Raw genomic sequence first — 20,000 nt, 5'->3', positions numbered from 1 at the left:
ACACACACACACACACACACACACACACACACACACTCACACACACACACACACATAGACACACACACACACACACACACAGACACACACATAGACACACCCACACACACATATTCACGCGTTATTAACGGCGTTAACGCAAACCCATTTTAACGGCGTTAATTTATTTATCGCGAGATTAACATGAATTTTTTTTTATTATTATTTTTATTTATTTTTTAGATTAACGTTCTTTTTGGCCTCGCAAACTGTGTAGTATGCTAACGTTACGGTTTGAGTGAATGGGGAGCGCGATACGGCGAAATGGATGATAAAAAGCTTCTGAATGGAAAGTTTACTTTTAAAAGTTGTGTTGTGCAAAAGAAGCAAGCTTCACTGTTGTCCGAAAATGTCAACAGGCAGCTGGCTGAAAGCAAATAAGTAGTAGGCTTACCTTTTATTGGTAACCTAACTGTTACGGTTCATTGTTTCTGAAATAAGAGGCCTGACTGCTATATTCCCAGCAAACTTGAAAAAAAGAAAATATTAAGCCATCATTTAACTGCACTATAGGCTGAGTCCTTGTTTACCTGAAATGTGCACTTTATAATTTTATTTTGTACCGCCCTGTTTGGCAATGTTGGTTTTCAATTAAATAAAACATTTGCATAAAGCAAGCCAATCCACTTTTCCATGTTGATAAGGGCATTAAAATAAAAATAAAATGATGGAAAAAATAAATAAACGAAGGGACATTTAGAACAGATAAAAATTTGCGATTAATCGCGATTAATTTTGAGTTAACTATGACATAAATGCGATTAATCGCGATTACATATTTTAATCGTTTGACAGCACTAATATTCACATATGAGAGGCAGAACACTCTCACATTTCCTTAGATCAAGTGATGAATACAAGGGATGAACACACACACACACACACACAAACACACTTGTGCTTACACAAAAAGACTAACCCAGAGAGAAACATGAACACATACAAACAGAAAAACATTGTACAATACATCCATTTGCACACACACACCATCTCTGGCTCATCCACTCTCAGCGCTACCAGTGTGAGGCCATGAATTATGAATTATTATTGAGTGTGGTTCCCATCTGTGTCATCTGCTAGAGTGCCCACCCCTCACTAACTCTTACACAGTCACAGGATGAAGTGGTAGGGTTACGTTGGTGCTACAGTGACGACATTGATAGCAAGATACAACTCAAAGGAATGCTAGTTTTGTTTGGGCAGAATGGCTGCCTATTTCAATGTGTTAAAGCCTATTATGTTGTTTGAATGTGTGTGTGTGTGTGTGTGTGTGTGTGTGTGTGTGTGTGTGTGTGTGTGTGTGTGTGTGTGTGTGTGTGTGTCTATTTGTTTTTAGGTGGATGAGGGTGTGGTGCTATATGAACAGACATCTGTAGACAGTGTTGGATGGACGGCTCTGGACACATTGAGTTTCACTGTGTCATCACCTCCCACCTCTCTGGAGGCTCAGACATTCAACATTGACATCTCTTACGAGAACGTCGGGCCTGGGCGTAGCTCCCTCCTCCTCAAAAACACAGGTAGGCAGAGTGTAAATAGATGCGTAAGAGAGCCTGACCTTTTTCGTATTAGGCAAGTTTGTGCTGCAAAACTATAAAGTTCTTATCCACAGTCTTTATTCAGCAATCAATATCTGACTTGATGTGCTAGAACATGTTGTAATAGCTTTAGTCATCTCTCAGTTTGACCTTTTAGCCTTTTCTGGGTTAATACAGTAAATGCCATGTAGGTGGAGGGCTCCTGGGTCTCAGAAGTCTCCTGAACTCAGGGTCCCTTTTGAAAGCAAAGAGAATATTTTATTAACAAATACAGGTACTGTAAAACGTCTTAGAAATATGTGCTGTTTGTGTCACCAGGTGCTGTAGTGACTGAAGGAGATAAAGTCGTGATCGACAAGTCAAAGCTGGATAGCACCAACCTCATAACCAAACGTCCAGAGTCACAGCGTCAATCCTACGAGGTCTGGTACCAGGTCACCACCCTTCCACAGCATGGGTTTATTGTCGTGGGCGAACGAAATCTCACTAAGGAGAAGCCAAACTTCTCGCAGTTTATCCTCAACAAGTACGGCATAACCTACCATCACGACAACTCCGAGAGCACCAGCGACAGATTTGTGTTTGACGTCTTCCTCAACCTGAAGAGCAAACCAACACAGCGTCCCCTGGATGACGAGGACGTAGTGCGGGAGTCCTTCAACGTCACAGTTATACCAGTAAACGACCAGCCCCCTGTGCTGAAGACCAAAGCCCCTAGTCTAAGGATTGTACAGGGTGACACAGCAGTACTGGGCCCAGGCAACCTGAACGTGGTGGACCTTGACAACCCTCCGGAGGAGATCAGGTACACGGTGATCAGTCAGCCCAACAACGGCTTCTTGGCCCTGGAGGGAAAGCTGAACGAGTCGGTGCCGACCTTCACCCAAGCGCAGATCAACAGTGGGCAGCTTTACTTTGTTCAGGATGGGTCACCCTCTTCGGGGGTGTTCTATTTCAGTGTCACGGACGGACAACACCGTCCAGTTTACAAGCTCTTCAACCTTGAGGTGACAGAGATCACAGTCTCGCTCATCAATAACACCCATGTGCTACTGGAACAAGGTGAGACGACAGCCATGATTACCTCCACACACTTGGCTGCGGAGACCAACGGCAAGAACAACACCATTCGTTATCGAGTTACAGAACCACCACGTTACGGGAAGCTTCTCTTGGATGACATACTGTCATCTTCTTTCAGCCAAGAGGATCTACAGGCTGAGAGGCTGGTTTACCACATGCTGGAGTTCACCTCCTCCACAGATAGCTTTGAGTTCATTGTCTTCACATCCGAGGCGAACCTCACTGGCCAAGTGGTTAACATCTCAGTGGCGCCCAGGGTTAGGTTTGCGGAGAGAATGCAGGTCCCCAACGGCGTTCAGTTCAAACTGAAGACACGCTTCCTCAACGCCACTAAGTTGGCAGCTCTAAGCGGCAGCGATCCGGTCTTTGAAATCTTGACCCATCCAAAGTGCGGAAAGGTTGTCAGAGCCACAAAGCACGGGAAGAGAGCCAATCCGCTTCAGTCTTTTACCTCTCGCGATCTTGAGCAAGAGAAGGTGGCCATCGATGTGAAGGCAAACTTGACAGGAATCCAGGAACTGAACGATTCTCTGGTGTTTGTCCTAAAAGCGGAAAACGTTCCCCCTGCCAGAGGAGTGCTGATGTTCACTGTTGTGCCATATAGCGCAATGCTTGTAACGACTACTGTGAGTCCCCCCCACACCACTAAGCCGAGTCTCCTCAACCAAACCTCCCTAGCAGTGGGCCCAGGTTCAGCTCTGTCCTTCTCTACCTTGGCACCGGCCATCACTGCCACACAACACCAATCAACCAGACTCCTCCCGAAGAATCGGGGCCGCAACCGCTGGGGAAACCAGAACCTGACAGACTCCGCGGCTGCCTCCACCGTCCCCCGACCTCCGCTGGACAAGCCGGACGTGGCTCAGGTGAGAAACACCCCGGTGCGTGTTGAGTCGTACCCCCAGAAGAGCTCCAACCCTTTGCTGGTTATCCTGCCCGTTTTAGCCTGCCTGCTTCTTGTGGTCATCCTGCTGGTGCTCATCTTCTACCTCCGCAAGAAGAAGAAGAAGCAGCAGCAGCAGCAGAAGAAGCCCCTAAAGAGGAGCGATGTCGCCAGCCTCTCCGCCTCCCCCTGTCCCCCAAGCCCAGTGGCCCAATCAGAAAGGAGCCCCACCATCCCCACGGTAACCGTCACCCCGCTGAGCCCCAGTTGCCCCGGCAGCCCGCTGCTGGAAAGGCCTCATGAGGACTCAGAAGCCTCCCTGCCCCTCTGCTCCTGGGTAGGGACGGAGGCGGAGGCAGAGGAGCTCTGCCGCACACCCAAACCCACCCTGCAGCGCAACCAGTACTGGGTATGACCTCCAGGCACTGCCACTGTGACTACCAAACTTGTCTGGCTAGCAGCAGGTTCTCCGCGGCCCCTCTTAATGCTGGCTGACATGGTACATCTTATGGTACAAAGTATGCTGGACTTAATCAATCATCAACCATAACCTGTGGTCAACACTGTATTATCCAAGCTATGCTTCGCTGTGCATGATGCTCCACTCACCTGAACTATCATTTTTATGCACCTTGCAATGGCAGTTGTGAAGACTAGCTTTTCAGCTAATACCTCCCGCTGAAGCTAAGCTACGAAAGCTACTGAACCACTGTACACTAACCAGACATTATACCTGTATACCTGTGTTAGGATAAAGGATGAACATTGTTCTTGTTATGGTACTGTATTGAGGCTAAGTAGGAAATAGTTACAATTTCTTTAGCTTGTATCAAAATCTCTAAGCATGTGACTGTTAAAACTGAACCAATCAAGCTGTTCCAAAACCACTGAACTCCTTGAAGATGTAACTGGTAGTATCTGAAACCAAGGCCAAATGCAATCAAATCAAAGGCACCAGTTTCATTTGCGTTTACATTAGCAATGCCCCCAGATGGTCCGCATCTCATTTTCTATGCTGCTGGCTGGCTGGAATCGAAGATATTATTTGTATTAAACCCAGTTTTGAGTTACTACCTCCATTACATGAGCAGTCAGCAGGCTGAAGGGAATAAGGGAAGGCATATGGATGTTTTGTGCAGAGTGTCACGTTATGACCACTAGGTACCCAAGGGCACCCCTCCATTTTGATCTGTATTGGGAAAATAAGGGGTTGCATTTATACCCTAAATCCTGAAAAATCATAAGAAATATTGTATTTTAACACTGAAAATGATAACAGTTTTAGATGCACACTGTATGGGATGTTTTATTTGTTAATGTATATTTTGTTATTCCTCTTTTTTGTATGAATCTCTTTTGTAAACTCAGGAATTAATATATGGGAATAATCCTGTGTATAGAAACTGCATTATGTCGCTTTGTGTTATTTTGTATTATACTGAGTCGATGTAAGGTAGCACAGTCACTGTAATACCCGTACTGATCTGTGAAGGTATGAAATGCATTATTATCACTTTAACCTCCCTTCTGTGTTCACTGTGTAATTCCAGTCTCTACCCAGGCTGAGAGTGAATGGGAGGTGATATGCCATGTATGTCTATTTATGATGTTCCACGGAGCCCGTCCATGCGCATCACCATGATGGGTGCTGAGATGTGCCAAGCCTTTAAGGCCTGTTTTGCCACATTTCATCTTCACATAAAACACTCCTTTACTCCATGCTGTCCCAGTGAATGACTACTGAGTATTAAAGACTGTAAAGAGAATTGATAACCACTTATCGCTCGCTTTTGGTATGGAGGTGTAGTTTCATCTGCTGCGAATCAAATAATGGCCTGTGTGTTGTCTGTAAGGCTTACATATTGTATATTGTCAAGTCTTCCAAAAAAGATCTGTCTGGGGAAACATTCACACTTGCATACTGTTATAGGCTTGCATCAGTTAATTGCCATGCTGTCTTATATTTATTTTGGTCTATGATTATTAATTAAAAATGTACATATTTTAATGAAATGACAGTGATGTTTGGTTAATGGTTTTTTACTTCAAGCCAGGGATGGTGTTAAATTCTTTACAAGCTTTGTACTTTTTTGAATCACACTGTCTGCTTTCTTTTAAGTGGATCTCCAACAGAATTCCAGGATGTGCAGATAATGAGGCCCGGACATATGAAGTGTAATTCAGGGATAATTATCATGATTACATCGTCTTTCTTCTTGCTTTTAATTACTGTGATCTTGGAGATCTTGGCATGAAGTGACAAGCAACAACGCCTTTTCAAGACCACCTGCTCCCGTAGATGGTTACACTGATTGAACGTTACATAATTTATCCTATAATTGAGGAATAGCAGTGAAATGAAAATGAACTGTTCAAGTCTATTGGCTGAGCATGGTTTGGCTGTAAAACGCTTTGGCTCTTTCTGTATGTTAAGTGCCTGCTTTGTAACCTCATCTGAGCGCATCCTTAAGTAGAATCTTGGCATAGCCACAGCACCACTGACCACATGCTGTCACAACATTTTGGCACTCAGTAGTTAACCAGAATTCCGTGGCCATGAATGGGAATGTAAACACTACCAAGCTATGCAGATCTGGAACGTGGAAACCCAGAAACGTTGAGTTAATGTTGTAACTGCCCTGAGCACTCCGCCTATAATTTGCACTTGTTCATTAAGTAAACTTTTTCAGACATGTTTACTTAAACATTGCACAACACAATGAGCTTCATCAGTGACCCCGTGACACAAAGGGAAGTAACCACTGCTTTGGTGGCAAATTCAAGTCAAGCGCTAATGTACAGCTGAGCGTGCAGGTCTGTTAATAGCCCCCTCCTCAGACGCCTTCTCAGACGCCTGGGCTGGCTTCCAATCCCCTCAGCTGTGGAGGAGGAACCCATTGTGGAGTAATTGCAGAAGCTCACGTCTCTTGACTATGGCTTAAAATCAAGTGTCCTCTGTGCCTGGTGTGTGTGTGTGTGTGTGTGTGAGAGTGTGTGTGTGTGTGTGTGTGTGTGTGTGTGTGTGTGTGTGTGTGTGTGTGTGTGAACAAGTGAAATGACCATGAAAAATCATCTCTAACCCTGAAACAACTTTGCCCTCATTTTGAGAGCAAAATGGACCAAAGTCACAGCATAGAAGCTCCCTACCACTGGACACTAGAGAATGACTCAGATAACACTGATGGGTTTCAGGGGCCACATGAGTACACCTATAATATGAGGAGAGTGGTCATGCCATTACGGAGAGATAAACAGACATCTCTTCTCTCCGGGTTAACCTTAACCTAATTTGACAGCTTCTCAGGCTGCATCTTGAAATCATGCAGAGGGAAAAATGCTCCCATTAAAACACAGTCCCTGTAGAATCCTGCTGTATTTTCCTGTATTCACATAAGCTTAAAGCAAGAGCTCATCAACAATAGAGTATAGAAACATATTTTCATTAGGAAGTGTGCTTCGTGGACATCAAAACATGATCTTGTTTTGCCAGGTGAGCATGGTTTTAGCCTATATTCAATTTTTTCTTCTTTTAAATGCAAAGTGCCCAGGAGAGCGGTGTCGTTTCGTTGAGCATAGCATTTTTCTATCCTGAACAAATGGATGGTGGTTAGTTCTTCCTGGCTGCATTAGTCACTTTACAGGAAGAGCAACAGCACACTAAAGTAATTAGGGGAAAAGCCAATGACATTTAAACATGTGTGGTGTGTTGAGGTGCAAACCAATGACTCATTGAATCACAGAGTGCTTTTATGCTTTATCATGAGGGCACATATTTGAGTGCACACTTCTCTAATGGTAAATTAATTAAACCTTGAGTGAATCACAAACTAAGTAAATACATCAGCCAACACACATCTTATTTGAGGGATATATTTATCTGCTCTTAGTTTAATGGTTATTTGTCATTCATGCGTTTTCATTCATTTAGCAGAAAAAGCCACAAACCTGCCAGCCAGCACTCAACATTTCAGCACTATTCATATTCATGATGAACATTAGAAATACATTACCTAGTAGTACAGCCATGTAGTCTTGGAATTCTTGTCTGAGAGAGGGCTTAGATTCCTGATGGCTTTGTTCATTGACATATCAAGTCTGGTTAATCTGCAAACATGGCTTTGTGTGCAATCTGTACTGGCAATCTGTTCACACTGTTCTTCTGTTCATCACTCAGTGTTAAGAAGGGCTCACAGTGCACTCAAAAGTGTAAAGAGTGAGTTAGACTGCCAATATGCATATGCGTAAACAAAGACACAGGCAGTCAGATATGCACACACACACACACACACACACACACACACACACACACACACACACACACACACACACACACACGTATGCATCATCAGTCATGTGCCTAACTGTTTAGATTTTCATTTCATTAAGACGTTATCTAGTTATGTAGACAGCACATTGCAGTCGGAGGAACAGCTGTCAGCCTGAGACCGTCATCACTGTAACAAGCTGAGGCCTTTCAATCACAAGATCTATTTATCAGCAGGGAATTCATGTGTCAAGCAGGCATGTTAACCAAATACAGTTAGTGGGAAATGTGTCTGTGCAAACACGTGACAGGGGTGGAAGCAACACACAAGACAATGCTGGCACAAGGACTATTTGTAGATCACGATGCCCTCGACTTCTAAAAAGAAGATTTAACCTCCAGGAGTGGACTGATTTCACTGATAAGTCATCTTTTTTGTGTAATTACATGAATCATTGTTTTAGCTATAATTATTGTGATTTATCATTGTATGGAAATGTATTGGTGATGAATGCGAGTTCATCTTGAGAATGCATTCATCTTGAACCGAACTAAACTAAATCCACTGATGAATGACAATATCACTTAGTATTGTGTGAGTATTGGAGTGTTTCATACATTGTGTCCCACACAGTTGTATCAGTGACTGACTGAACCAATAAGTGACCACTGATTGTGCACATTGTGAAATCTCTCAGCCAGTGTTTTGCAGCTTAAAGATGTCAAACAGATGAATGATGGCTGTAAATAGGGAGTCTGGTCATTCTTTGCACAAGGGCTATGCACAATAACATCCACTCCAGACCACTCGACTATTCAATAAAATGTCCACTAATCTCAGTCTTAAACTTCCAAATATTGTTTTTAGTGTGCATTAGTTAAGTATATATTTTATGTCTTTCTACTTGGCATTAAATCATGAAATTGTCATATGAAATTAGCACAACTGCGATGGTCTCGAGGCTCAGTGATAATTGTAGAGCAAAATACTAGCACTTTGTGTGACAGCTTACAATAGCCGAGATGGCTTCAAGTAACCCACGTCTTTCATGTTGACAGTGTGTGACAGTGGCTGTCTAAATATTTGCCTGATCCTCTAAATATTTGCTTTGCCTTCACGCCGCCCTCTTTGTCGCGCTCCACTCCCTACTCATCTTGGGCTTGACGAGATTAGTCGGCCCTCTAATTGACAGGGTTTGGTCCCTGTAATGCGCCTACTGCAGAAGGCTTCCCTTCTCAAACAGATGCTGTGGGGATTTTGATCTGCCGGAAAAGGTCAGGGTTGATCTCATCTCCCTTTTCACTGCCACAAACATTCGGATAAGTAACACAATAAAACTCCCACTAGACTTGTATGTCCATGGTGATGTTATCCAGGCATGACAGATCCATTGTGTGTTTTTAAAAGCATGTCCCAGTGATGCTCTTGTAGCCTAAAGCACAATGTCCAGGGAGCCGTTTCATAAAGTCCACTGTGTAACCTCCTGACATAAAGATCATGAGAGGGCCAATAAAAACTCAATTAGGGCATTGATTAGTTAGACCACATGCACCAGAGTTTTTCATGGACAGATGTCAGACTCGTGACCTAACGTGAAGCCCATTGACCCCAAACTGAGTTCATGAACTCTCATGCATGTGTTTTTATTTGGTTATTTGATCCCTTTACAGATATATGCTATATTTGAGAGGGGACCTATTATGCTTTTTATTTTATATAATTTGATATAGCTTTTTGTGCTTGTAAACATTTGCTGTTACAAAAACCCAAAGTACACGCCAGAGGGAGTAACTCTCTCCCACAGCAACCACTTTTATCACCTGCCTCAAACACTTTGTTGGAATTCCAGCATTTTCCTCTGTTTATAAATAGCAGACTGATCAGTGAACATGTATAAGAACAGACATTTGACAGAGTACAATGCGCATAATTAGGTGGCACATTTTGTTGAGCCACCGTTGAACCAGAAAAACTCTGTCCAGAACCAGTATTTCCTGATCTCTGATATGACATGAGTCTATGAGTGTTTATGTGAGTATGCATATGACAAGTCAGCTACATTTCACATCTTATTTTCACACAGTTCTTCTCACAGTGCACTGATGTTGTGAATGACTCCTAAATAATCTGAAATAAGTGTGCATCGCATCCTGCTCAGCATTTTTTTTTACAGCTTATAACCCTCACAAGGATGTGACTGCAAACTTCTTCTGAGAGACCTGTGGTTTTACAAGATGACCATGATCAGACTACTGATATTAGTCATAATAGAAAGATCTGAACCGCACTGCTGCACAGTAATGTTAGTTTGCACAGACAGCTGGCCTTATGCCAGTCACAAGCAGACAACCCAGACTAGACTCATGAAGATACGAGGAGAACCCCTATCCTCAGCAGCATCCTACGTTAGTTCTGTAACACTTAAGTGACGGACAGGCACATCATTACGGTTAATGGGAGAGTGAAGTGCTGACAAGGCACTTCAGTCATCCCAGGAATGCCTCAGAGTCAAAGCAGTGAGTCTAAAGCTGGCCTATGGCTGTTTATGACGATGAGAGCTATACATTAAATCCTCTTTTGTTGGGACAGGAGGGTGAGATGTACGTGCTTTACCGACAGTGTGTGTGTGTGTGTGTGTGTGTGTGTGTATGTGTGTGTGTGTGTGTGTGTGTGTGTGATAATGCATAAGTGTGTGTGTGTGTGTGTGTGTGTGTATGTGTAAGCAGGGCTCTTGGAGTGCCACCAGATGGAGGAGGAAGCAGTCAGCATTTTTTCAGGCGACATGAATGAGGCCCCAATGGCCAGGGCTTCCTGTGTGAAGACTATGAAAAAAAAAAAAAAAAAAATGGGGACTGGGGGGCGGGGGGGGGGGGGGGGGGGGTTGCCTATTGCGCTCCCCCACATTCCAGAAGCCTCTGCTAGGTACAGGCAACACAATTTGCCCAAAGGCCCTCACCTACAATGAAGAAGAATGCAGAATATGCCTGCTGCCAATCAACACAGATAAAAACACACACACACACACACACACACGCACACGCACACGCACACGCACACGCACACGCACACACACAAACACAGTCACAGGGTATGATAAATACAAATACTAAATTATCAAAGTAACATCACACGGAACACTGGAGACAGTGAATGTTATGTTAACACAAATAGAAATAGAAACGGGAGTAAACAAATGGCAAACAAGAGGATTAAAGCAGTCGTTTCAACAGCAGCTGGGACAAAACAACTGTGAGCTTTTGTGAAGGGAGGACAGAAAACAAGGACCGGAAGGACTGAGAAACGTCAACAGTTACACAGGAAGATTATACAGGGTTGGTCACTAACACTGGAAGATTACACTGGGCTTGTCTAGGATCACATGAAGCTGGGGAGCTGATGTGTTTAGGCATGACGTCATGAGTCCTGAAATGCTTGTTTTGTTGGTGGGCTGGACCCAGTTGTTGGATACAGCCATGATAAGTCTACTGTTATGAAGGCTAAGTAAGAGTGTTAGTCATACAGATAGTCACTAGCAGTGCTAGCAGTAGCATTAGAGCTTTAGCGTTGGAGCTATAGTTTTGTTTATCTTAGTCACAACTGTTCTTAGGTCTTAGTAGCTGTGATATTAATGCCTCACCTGATGTAAATACAATTGATTCAAAATCCACTTTAATCTGTCAACTGTGTGATATAAAATGAAGATCTATAAAACAAGCATGAAATCATATTATTACTCAGTGAATCGAAACACACTGAGCTCTGCCGTGGTATGTGCCCCGCCTTCCAGTGTTATTGCACAAATTCCAAAAATACAACCACTGAGATCTTCAGCATGATCAATACCTGATGTGCTCATGGTGGGAATAAATTATGGCACATTTCGCTGAAAAATATAAAGACACAGCCCATGTACTAAATTCTATTGGCATCTAAGAAAGGCTGACATCAACAAACATAAAAACTTTTGGCAGCACTAATAGCTGAGCTTGATCGTTTTAATGTTCCTGCAAAGCCTGTAGCACGTTGTTGGAGAAACAGGTCTGACGGAAGAAACAAAAGGTTGAAGGAACACAGACAGTTCCTGTTAGGAGGCACGATAGCATAGTTCTAGAGTTCCCGTCACAATACTGCCAAAGCACTATGACATCACCACTGTGCATCTCAATGGGTTGATGGAATGCTTCCGTGGTAGTATCATTTTTTTTAAATAATTTTTTTGACTTGTCATTGAACATGCAAGTGGCTATGGAGGGAAAATTTTTACAGGAAATAGAAAAAGAGAACTTATCTATTCAGAGACAATAAACGGAACAACACAACAACAGAACACAAGTCTCGCAGCAATGATGAGGAGAAAAACATGAGAAACCACTACTGCAAAAATAGTGTTGGCTTTATAGGTGTTACATTGAAAGTAGAATATTGCCTTGGTCGTAAATTGAATACTCTGTCAGTAATTAACTGACATATAAGACCGTGATTGTACAATAAAAGTAATTAAAAGCATTTTACAGAACCAACACCGCAACACTCTACAACCACAGTCATAACATCAAAGTCTTGTGTCCTGGTGGATACGAGTTACTGTGTGACATTATTGCTTTTTAGCTTTTGCAGACTGTGTGTGAGGGTGTGCTTAATTGTCTGAAAGAAAAACAGAGTCATGACAAAAGCTTAGTCTCTGTTGTTCCAAGTGTGTAATCTGAGCTTTGATCTGACAGGGAGTGTCTGACATTTTCCACTTGAGAGAAAGAAAGAAAAAAAGAAAGAAAGATGGATGCCATTCAAACATAATGGTTTAGCACATAAACTGTTTTGAACTTGATGAGGGTTAGTAACAATAGAGAAACAGAAGGACAGAAAGAGAAAGAGAGAGAGAAACTGATAGTGGATACAGCTGAAATGAGTCATTGCCATGTATTCAGCTCCCCTGGGTAGTTCAGTCAGTTCAGTCTGTGCCAACCCAGGAGACCAGACTGATCAGAGCCCGTCGGGGGCCTCAGTAATTGGACACAGAGCTCAGGCCCAGTCACTCTCGCAAACGCCGCAGGTGTGTTCATACACTCAGGATGCTGGGAAATGCGGTGATAAAATAGGACATTTCAGCTTCTGGAGAACAGGACAGCAAAGTGTAGGAGTTTGTTTTGTTGTTTGATTGTTTTGGTTTTTTTTTTTTGTCATCAGTGCACAGCACAACCGAATGCTATTTTAATTCATGACCAGTTTTGCACTTTTCAAACTCCTGATTTGGCAGCACTGCATTGTTATTGTACAATTATTGACATTGTATTGACACTTTAATTGTAACAAGGCCTTCTTTTTGGCAGGCTGCACATAATGCTACCAGGACGTCCTCTGGGACAAAAGGCTGGTACTTTCCCTCCATTAAACCAAACATGAGGAGTATAATTCTCACTCACAGAAATGTTTCCGGACCATAAATTGTTTTGGGAGGGGTTAATCAACTCCCTGCAATTACAGGAAATGGCAATCAAATATTGCAACAAAATCAGCCACTCGGTAGAGAGGTCAAATGGGGACTGTAGCTAACAGAGAATATCTTAATAAGGTTATGTAGGTGTAGATACATCTCAATATTACAGAGGTACAGCTCAACACCTACCTACTTGACACATACAAATGTCTGGCATTGTGAATTCAATCATGTGAGATTAAGCAGTCACTGGCTAATTGTAGGATTCCAGTTTGTGGAGCAGAGGTCTGTTCTGAATTGAGCTTTCAGCCTCGGATGGCCAAAGCATGTTTTTGTTTTGCTTTCGTGTGTTTTTCCCCTGGACTGTGGCATTGGTATTCAGGTTGGGTGGAGCAGGAATTCGCCTTAATCTAAGCAGGGATCTTGAGACTCCAATTGGGTTGTTATGAGAGAGTAACACAGCTGAATTCAGCTCTCCGTCTCAGATGTGATTCCCCTTAGAGCGCCGTTATTCTTTATTCATTGTGGCTGTGATGTTTAACTCATTGTTCTTCAACTCCCCTACACCTCCAGAGGGAACAGTGTCCCTCTCAAAACATTGTGTTCTCTTTCATTTCAAACACTGCATGCCTGTAAGTACATTTTTAGAAGATCCAGGGGAAAATTGCACATGACAAAAAAAAACTGCGGATTGTGTGAGATCTGTTTTTCTATGCTAATTTTGGTTCTCCAAAAATAGAAGTATGTGAATGTTGTTTAATCTTTTTGAGGAGGGGGAGCCTCAGGAACACCACCTGCAGGCTCTCATTCACGTCTCCCCTGAGAAGCCCACGCTTTTTTGGGCGCTAAAAGGCATCTGGAGAGCATTTCCTGTACTCTAATTCCACCCACTTCAGCACATTCAAACCTCCATTTGCTGAGACTCAAGCTTGAGGCGTTTTAGACATGACCCAGTCACTGGTGATGTTTAAAAAGCATATCCTGCCATGTTCCCTCTTCAGCCCATGCAATGTACTGTGATTCACTAGCATGTGTGTATAAAGTTAAAATGCTGCCAACAGATGTTCGCAATGCAGATGTTGCCATCTCTTCATTTCTATGAGACACTACAAAATAAACAGGAAAGGGACTTACAAAAAAACTTTCATTTCCACAGGGAACGTTCATAGGGTTATATTAGTCGATGCACATGGGGCTTGCAGTACATACCTACCCTTTTTAACTGATAATGATGTATACACTTTCAGACTTCTTTTTCCCACAATCATCTAAAAACAGATAAGGCTTTAATAAAATGGCTGACAATGTTTCCCTGAAGGAACTTTTCCAATGAACAGATACATTCCAATTGTGCCAGAAACGGCTTGGGAAAAAATATTGGGATCACCTATTTCTGCCGGCACCGACATTCTTGGCGGATGGCCTAAGGGGTCCATCTTGCTGAAAGCCGAGGATGCTCTGTTTGCTGAGGGCAGGCCAGGGAGAGGAGGCAGCCAAGTCTGGCCGGCAGGGCCCCATTCCCACGCCACTATCACCACCATTACCATGCTGAAAAGCATCTGTCATCACTCCAGGGTTAATGGGCCTCCTGTTAGCAGTGCCCAAAGCTAGGATAACTAATAGGCTAGCTCACACTCAGAGAGAAGGGTAGCCTACATGCAGACTGCAACAGCTCAGGCCCCGATCAGAGAGTGTGTCTTGTAAATCGCACTGCCTTTTTTGTTGAAGCCTACTATTTAAAAAAATATTGAAGCCTACTTTTTAAAACAGTTTACTGCATTTTTTTTGTTGTTGCTTGGCAACCACTGAATCAGCTGTCCTTAGCCTAATCTCATTTTGCTATAAAGTGAACTCACAGATCTGAACCTATTTTGGCTAAAAAAATCTGCATTAAAAAAAGGACAGCCAGAGGGCACTTGCTCGACTCTGATTGAGGGTGAAAGGCTGTTACGATTGGACAATGGGGAAAACTCAAATGACGTCTGGCGCTTTTCTTCTCTGAGTAGAGTTTTTTTCAGCTCGAGGTCAAACACGAGGTGCCCAGGCTGCATAAGCAGTGCGCAAAATGCCTCCATAAAACAACTGGAAAAAGCCACCTCTCACTGCAAAAGCCGACTCCTGTCTGATCAGGGCCTCAGTGTGCTCTCTCAAATGTATACCGCAACCCCTTTTGTTCTGCTGAATCAGAGGGTTCAAAGTGAAAGAGAGGCGAGAGGCAAGCAGCACATCTCACAGATCTCCCTCCTTATCTATCTAGATACTAGATAGGGCTGTCTGAGCTGCTGGTCGACACTGATAGCCTCATTGTTGGGAAGGCTGCCAGTAGAACCAAGATGGAGGTCTGACAGTTTGGAATGCTTGATAAGGAGCTGGCTGGTAGATGACATGTACACAAGTATGCACAGGCAGTTCAGATGGCACTTTACTGGGACTTTATCAAGATAACCTGCTGAGACTAATACATTTTCATGCTCATCCTTATATTTCATCAGTCATATACTTTCAAAAAAAAAAGCCAACGTCGGTGAGTGTCTGCAGTCCTAGTTTTTTGCGGTGTGTCCTGCAATGTTGGCACTAGTCGGACCTCTGTCTGCAGCTTTTTTTGGCCGATTGTGCATGGTGAATTGGTGGCGGAGAGCATCGGTGAGGGAGATTGCTCTGATTAGCGGTTCAACGAAATTCTTTACTCACATATCTCCAGCTCTGGACACAGGGAAAGCCCCTTGAGCCTGTCTCTGTAGAAGGCCTATCAATAAATGCATTCATTTAGTGCGGTTGCCCCTTTTTCTCTTCCACCTCTTCCTTTCTTTTTCGACAACCAAAAGACCAAGGCTTGATAACGCCAGTGCCATTTGCAACTTATATTCTCGATTAGAAGTTGTTATATTATGAAACCGTCTGTGGTAAGCAAGAGTGGTGTGTACATGGTGAGAAAATGCTGCTTTGTTCATGGTTGGTATGAAGAGTTATTTCCGCTCACATGAGCTCAGAATGTATGTGCTAGTGGGTAGTTGGCTGTAGTCTTTGCGGTGTGCACTTTTTTGGCCCCAAGACCGGCGGCATGAGGCGACCCAACAGTTGGTGTTCTTTGGTGTGTTCCTGGCTTAAGACATTTGTAAGCAGATTTGGACACAACTAGGATTTATTTCTGCCTTCACATGTGGTGGTCAACACAGGAATTATATGTTTCGTTGAATCCTAGAATTATTTATTACAGGGATCTGGTGCAAAGAAATATTTAGAACAACAGACACAAATGAACCTTTATTGTTCAGTTAGGGGATCATGTTGAGTGATGTGGTAAGCTACTTGTTGCAGCTCAGGAAATGTCTGATAGCTATCCGAAGCAATGAGTGGATATGGTCCAATATATGGAATACACAAATATTCTGGAAAATGTTAGCGTTATTATTTTACAAATCACCACAAAGGAGAAAGTTGTTGTGAAAGGCTTTATTAACATTTTAAACCTTTAATCTACCCAAGTGTGGACACTCCAACACATGGTGGGATGAATTAAAATCAAATCAAACAAAATGGAGACACAAAGTGAGGAGACCATCAAATGGCATCTGTGTCATTCAAGTTAGGTCCTCAATGCAGAACACGAGATCCAGGGGCCGACGTTGGATCCAGATCCAATTCCGTCCTTTTTTTATACTCTGCTCCACCACATGAACCAGCATATTTGCAAAGTTGCAGCCTGCGGAACTCACGATTAGCTGGTCAAGGTGAACTGTTACACTTATGTTGATGTCAGCAGAGACGTCATAAGGGAGACAAAATCACTGACAGGAAAATTAATGGGGAATCTGTAATGCTAAATATGACAGAATTGTGACTGAAAGTCCTTCCCTGCATTATAAACTTGTCAGCCAGGTAGCTATCTAACACGTTACCAGAGAATTTCTACTAGCCAGGCTTCTGAAGGCTAAATGTGATTAATATTAGCTGTTAAACATCACTAACTTGGCAACTGAAACACCAAAACTACAGTGTTTGTACACTAATCATTTAAAACATTTTCAAATTATTGTTTTATTATGACTGTTTGCAACGAGGAAACGGTAGAGCAACAAAACAAGTAAATATTACGTGTCTTGTGGCAAAACTGATGAAATGCAGTAGGAGGAGTCGGATCAAGATCCCACTCCACCCCCTGGATCCCACGGTCTGCAGTTGGAACAGCTTGTCTGATCTGAACAGCATCAGAAAACAGGCATATGACAGCCAGTCAACTGTCTACCCTGTAAACCACAGGACCTCTTAAACAAACACTAATTGGTGGACCAGTGTTTACGAAACATTTGGGTTTGAAACAAGCAGGCAGGGGTTGTTCTTCACATTTCCCTTCTTGTGTTTCTTTCAGGTTCAGTCGCTCTTGGGGATCTCAATAAAGTAAGCCTGGACTAAATAAATGTCTCCCCCTGGGACACGTTGCTGATACAGAGGGAGGGTATTCTCTACTTCTCTCTCTCTTTCCCTCTCCCTCTCTCAGCCACCCTTTCTCTCTCTCTCTCTCTCCTACCAAATGGCGTGCTCTAAACTAGGATGACGTATTCTGGGAAAAGTTGTCCAGAGCACCACAGAAGGGCATTGCCAATCAGCACAGTTCATCTCCCCGCCCCTCGACAAGCATAATGCTCACACACAGCCCAGTCCCGACACAAACACTTAGTAGTAGCCATTTGTTTTAAAGATTGACTGTAAAATGAAGGTTTGTAAATACAAATCTGAAACTATATGTACACACATATACTTATTTTGTCATTTTTTTTATAGAAATTAGAAAATCACTAAAAAAGGACATAGTTGAAAGGCACAACACAGTGATGGCAGCTGCTCTGCAAAGGCTCTGTAAACATTTCTTCTAGTTTGCCTGACTAAGAGGAGGGGAAGCTTCTCCATACAGCATTTCAACAGAGTGATAAGGCCATTGTAACAGTGTAACATTGTGCAAGCAATCTTTGTGTACTTTTGTCTGTAAGATTTGTTTGTAAGATACTTCCTCTCCCAGATGCAGAAGCGCTGGTAGTGACCCACCCGCCATTACATACATTCACCCCTCTGACAGTCTCACAGCAGCCTAAGGCCAACGCCGTGTGTCCTTCTGTTTCCTCATTTACACACACATGCTTGTGAGCGGTCAGGCCCGCTGTGACCGTTTGCAGCCAAAGATCCTCCTCCTCCTCAAAAGGAGATCAGTCTGACCCCTCTGCCTCAGGGTCAAAGGTCACAATGCTAAGCAATGTTTTACCCTATCCTCCATATAAGCCTTATCTAGCTTATTTCATGCCAGTGGCTGAAAAGTGGCAGAATTCCAGATGTTTGTTTTCTCTCTTTCTCGTTGGAATGCACCTTGCAATCAGGGGGTGGAAGTGGTCACCAAATAGTTTCGCTCGTGGTTCCGTCCATTGTATTGCTGGGGAAAGAACAGAGCTGGCTGGCTAACACATTCTCTCGCCCTAGCTGGCCAGGGTTTAACACAGACGTGGGGAGAAGCAGGAGCCCATGAGGTCAACCACTGGACGCACAACAGCAGCAGGTCACGGATGGGGGTGAGCGGTAGGGGGTGGTGTGGGAGGTGGGGGGGAGGAGGAGGGGGTCTTTCATTTTGTGGCCTAAGCCTTGTCGTACATTTGCAGGGCGTCCTCCAGCTTGCCGGTGATCTTCTGGAAGAAGCCGATCTGCTCGCGCAGGTAGTGTTGCATCTGGGACTTGAAGTCGCGCACGCGGATGTGGTGGAAGTGCTGGATCTCGGCCATGGTGGCGAAGGAGATGATGTTGCAGCGCTCCCGGATGCTGTCCGCCTGCGGCCCCTCCATCTTGCCCTCTTCCACGTGCTTCTGGCTCTCCTTCACTTTTGTCAGCGCACCTGAGGAGACGGACAGGAGGGGGAGCGAGACAAGAGGAGAGGGGGAAAGGAGAGAGGGGGAAAAAAGAGGAGATGAGGTTAAAAACAGGGGATGGAAAGGGCTCCATAAAAATATACGGTAGTCAAACTACAGTCTAACTTGTATTTACCGTTAAATGTCTGTTAAAATGCTTTGTAAATCCCTTCTGTTCTGAGCCCGGCTCAGAGTGGATCTGGTATTTCTATTTTGGTGCCATTTCACAGACTCATTTTTCCTAAAAGAGACGTACAGGACAGTGAAGGGAACCCTTCTATAAACAGCTGTGCTCCCTGGGTACTGTAGACATGCCCAGTCCCTGTCACACATGGACAGAACAAGGCTACTTTGCACATGTGCAATATTTGCAGACCTTAGCTGAGTTGCAGTTTAAAAAAGGAGATGACAAAAAAAAAATGGCAAGGAATGTTGAAACTGTTTAAAGTGGAGTTGGCGTATGGACACGATGGGGAAGTCTGCTCCTGTGAGTTTTTCAGCCACTCAGCAAAGAGGTGCTGAGGCACGTGACAGACATGACCCTCACACAGAACACTGAGAACGCAGCATCAGGTCCCTGTTTAGTTAAACGGCCAGACACACGCGATCCTGTTTTTTTATTTTAATTTTTTTATTTTTTGTCTCACTTAAGAGATTGGTTTATGGATGGTTTCTCACAGCTAGAGTGGATGTTCACACCTTTGCAGACTTGACCCAAGCAGTGTGACAGTGTCACTTCCTGTGGAGCCACGATGTCACAGCTCGGTCATGGGTCAGTTGACAGAATGAATTGTGAGGGGCAGACAGCTGCGGAATCAGTTGTGTCTATTGCTTCCCTCTTTTTATCTCTCTCTCTGTCAACACTGGCAA

General features: G+C 43.6%; 2 protein-coding genes across 2 annotated transcripts in view; one reads left to right on the top strand and one right to left on the bottom strand.

Annotated features, from left to right (window-relative positions):
• The window catches only part of cspg4ba (chondroitin sulfate proteoglycan 4ba), a 27,327-nt gene extending 21,771 nt beyond the window's left edge, over positions 1-5,556 (top strand). Inside the window, exons 9-10 of the mRNA XM_012828657.3 lie at positions 1,376-1,559; positions 1,896-5,556. Of these exons, the coding sequence (XP_012684111.2) occupies positions 1,376-1,559; positions 1,896-3,958 (2,247 nt within the window). The 3' untranslated portion in view covers positions 3,959-5,556. The remainder of the gene's footprint in view (positions 1-1,375; positions 1,560-1,895) is intronic.
• An 11,124-nt stretch (positions 5,557-16,680) lies between these two features.
• snx18a (sorting nexin 18a) overlaps positions 16,681-20,000 on the bottom strand; it is a 14,645-nt gene continuing 11,325 nt past the window's right edge. Inside the window, exon 2 of the mRNA XM_012828673.3 lies at positions 16,681-19,117. Within this exon, the coding sequence (XP_012684127.2) occupies positions 18,864-19,117 (254 nt within the window). The 3' untranslated portion in view covers positions 16,681-18,863. The remainder of the gene's footprint in view (positions 19,118-20,000) is intronic.

This window comes from Clupea harengus, chromosome 7 (assembly GCF_900700415.2).
Source record: "Clupea harengus chromosome 7, Ch_v2.0.2, whole genome shotgun sequence".
NCBI classification, from domain to species: domain Eukaryota; kingdom Metazoa; phylum Chordata; class Actinopteri; order Clupeiformes; family Clupeidae; genus Clupea; species Clupea harengus.
Note: the sequence above shows the minus strand (reverse complement) of the source record. Positions and strands in the feature narration are given on the sequence as shown.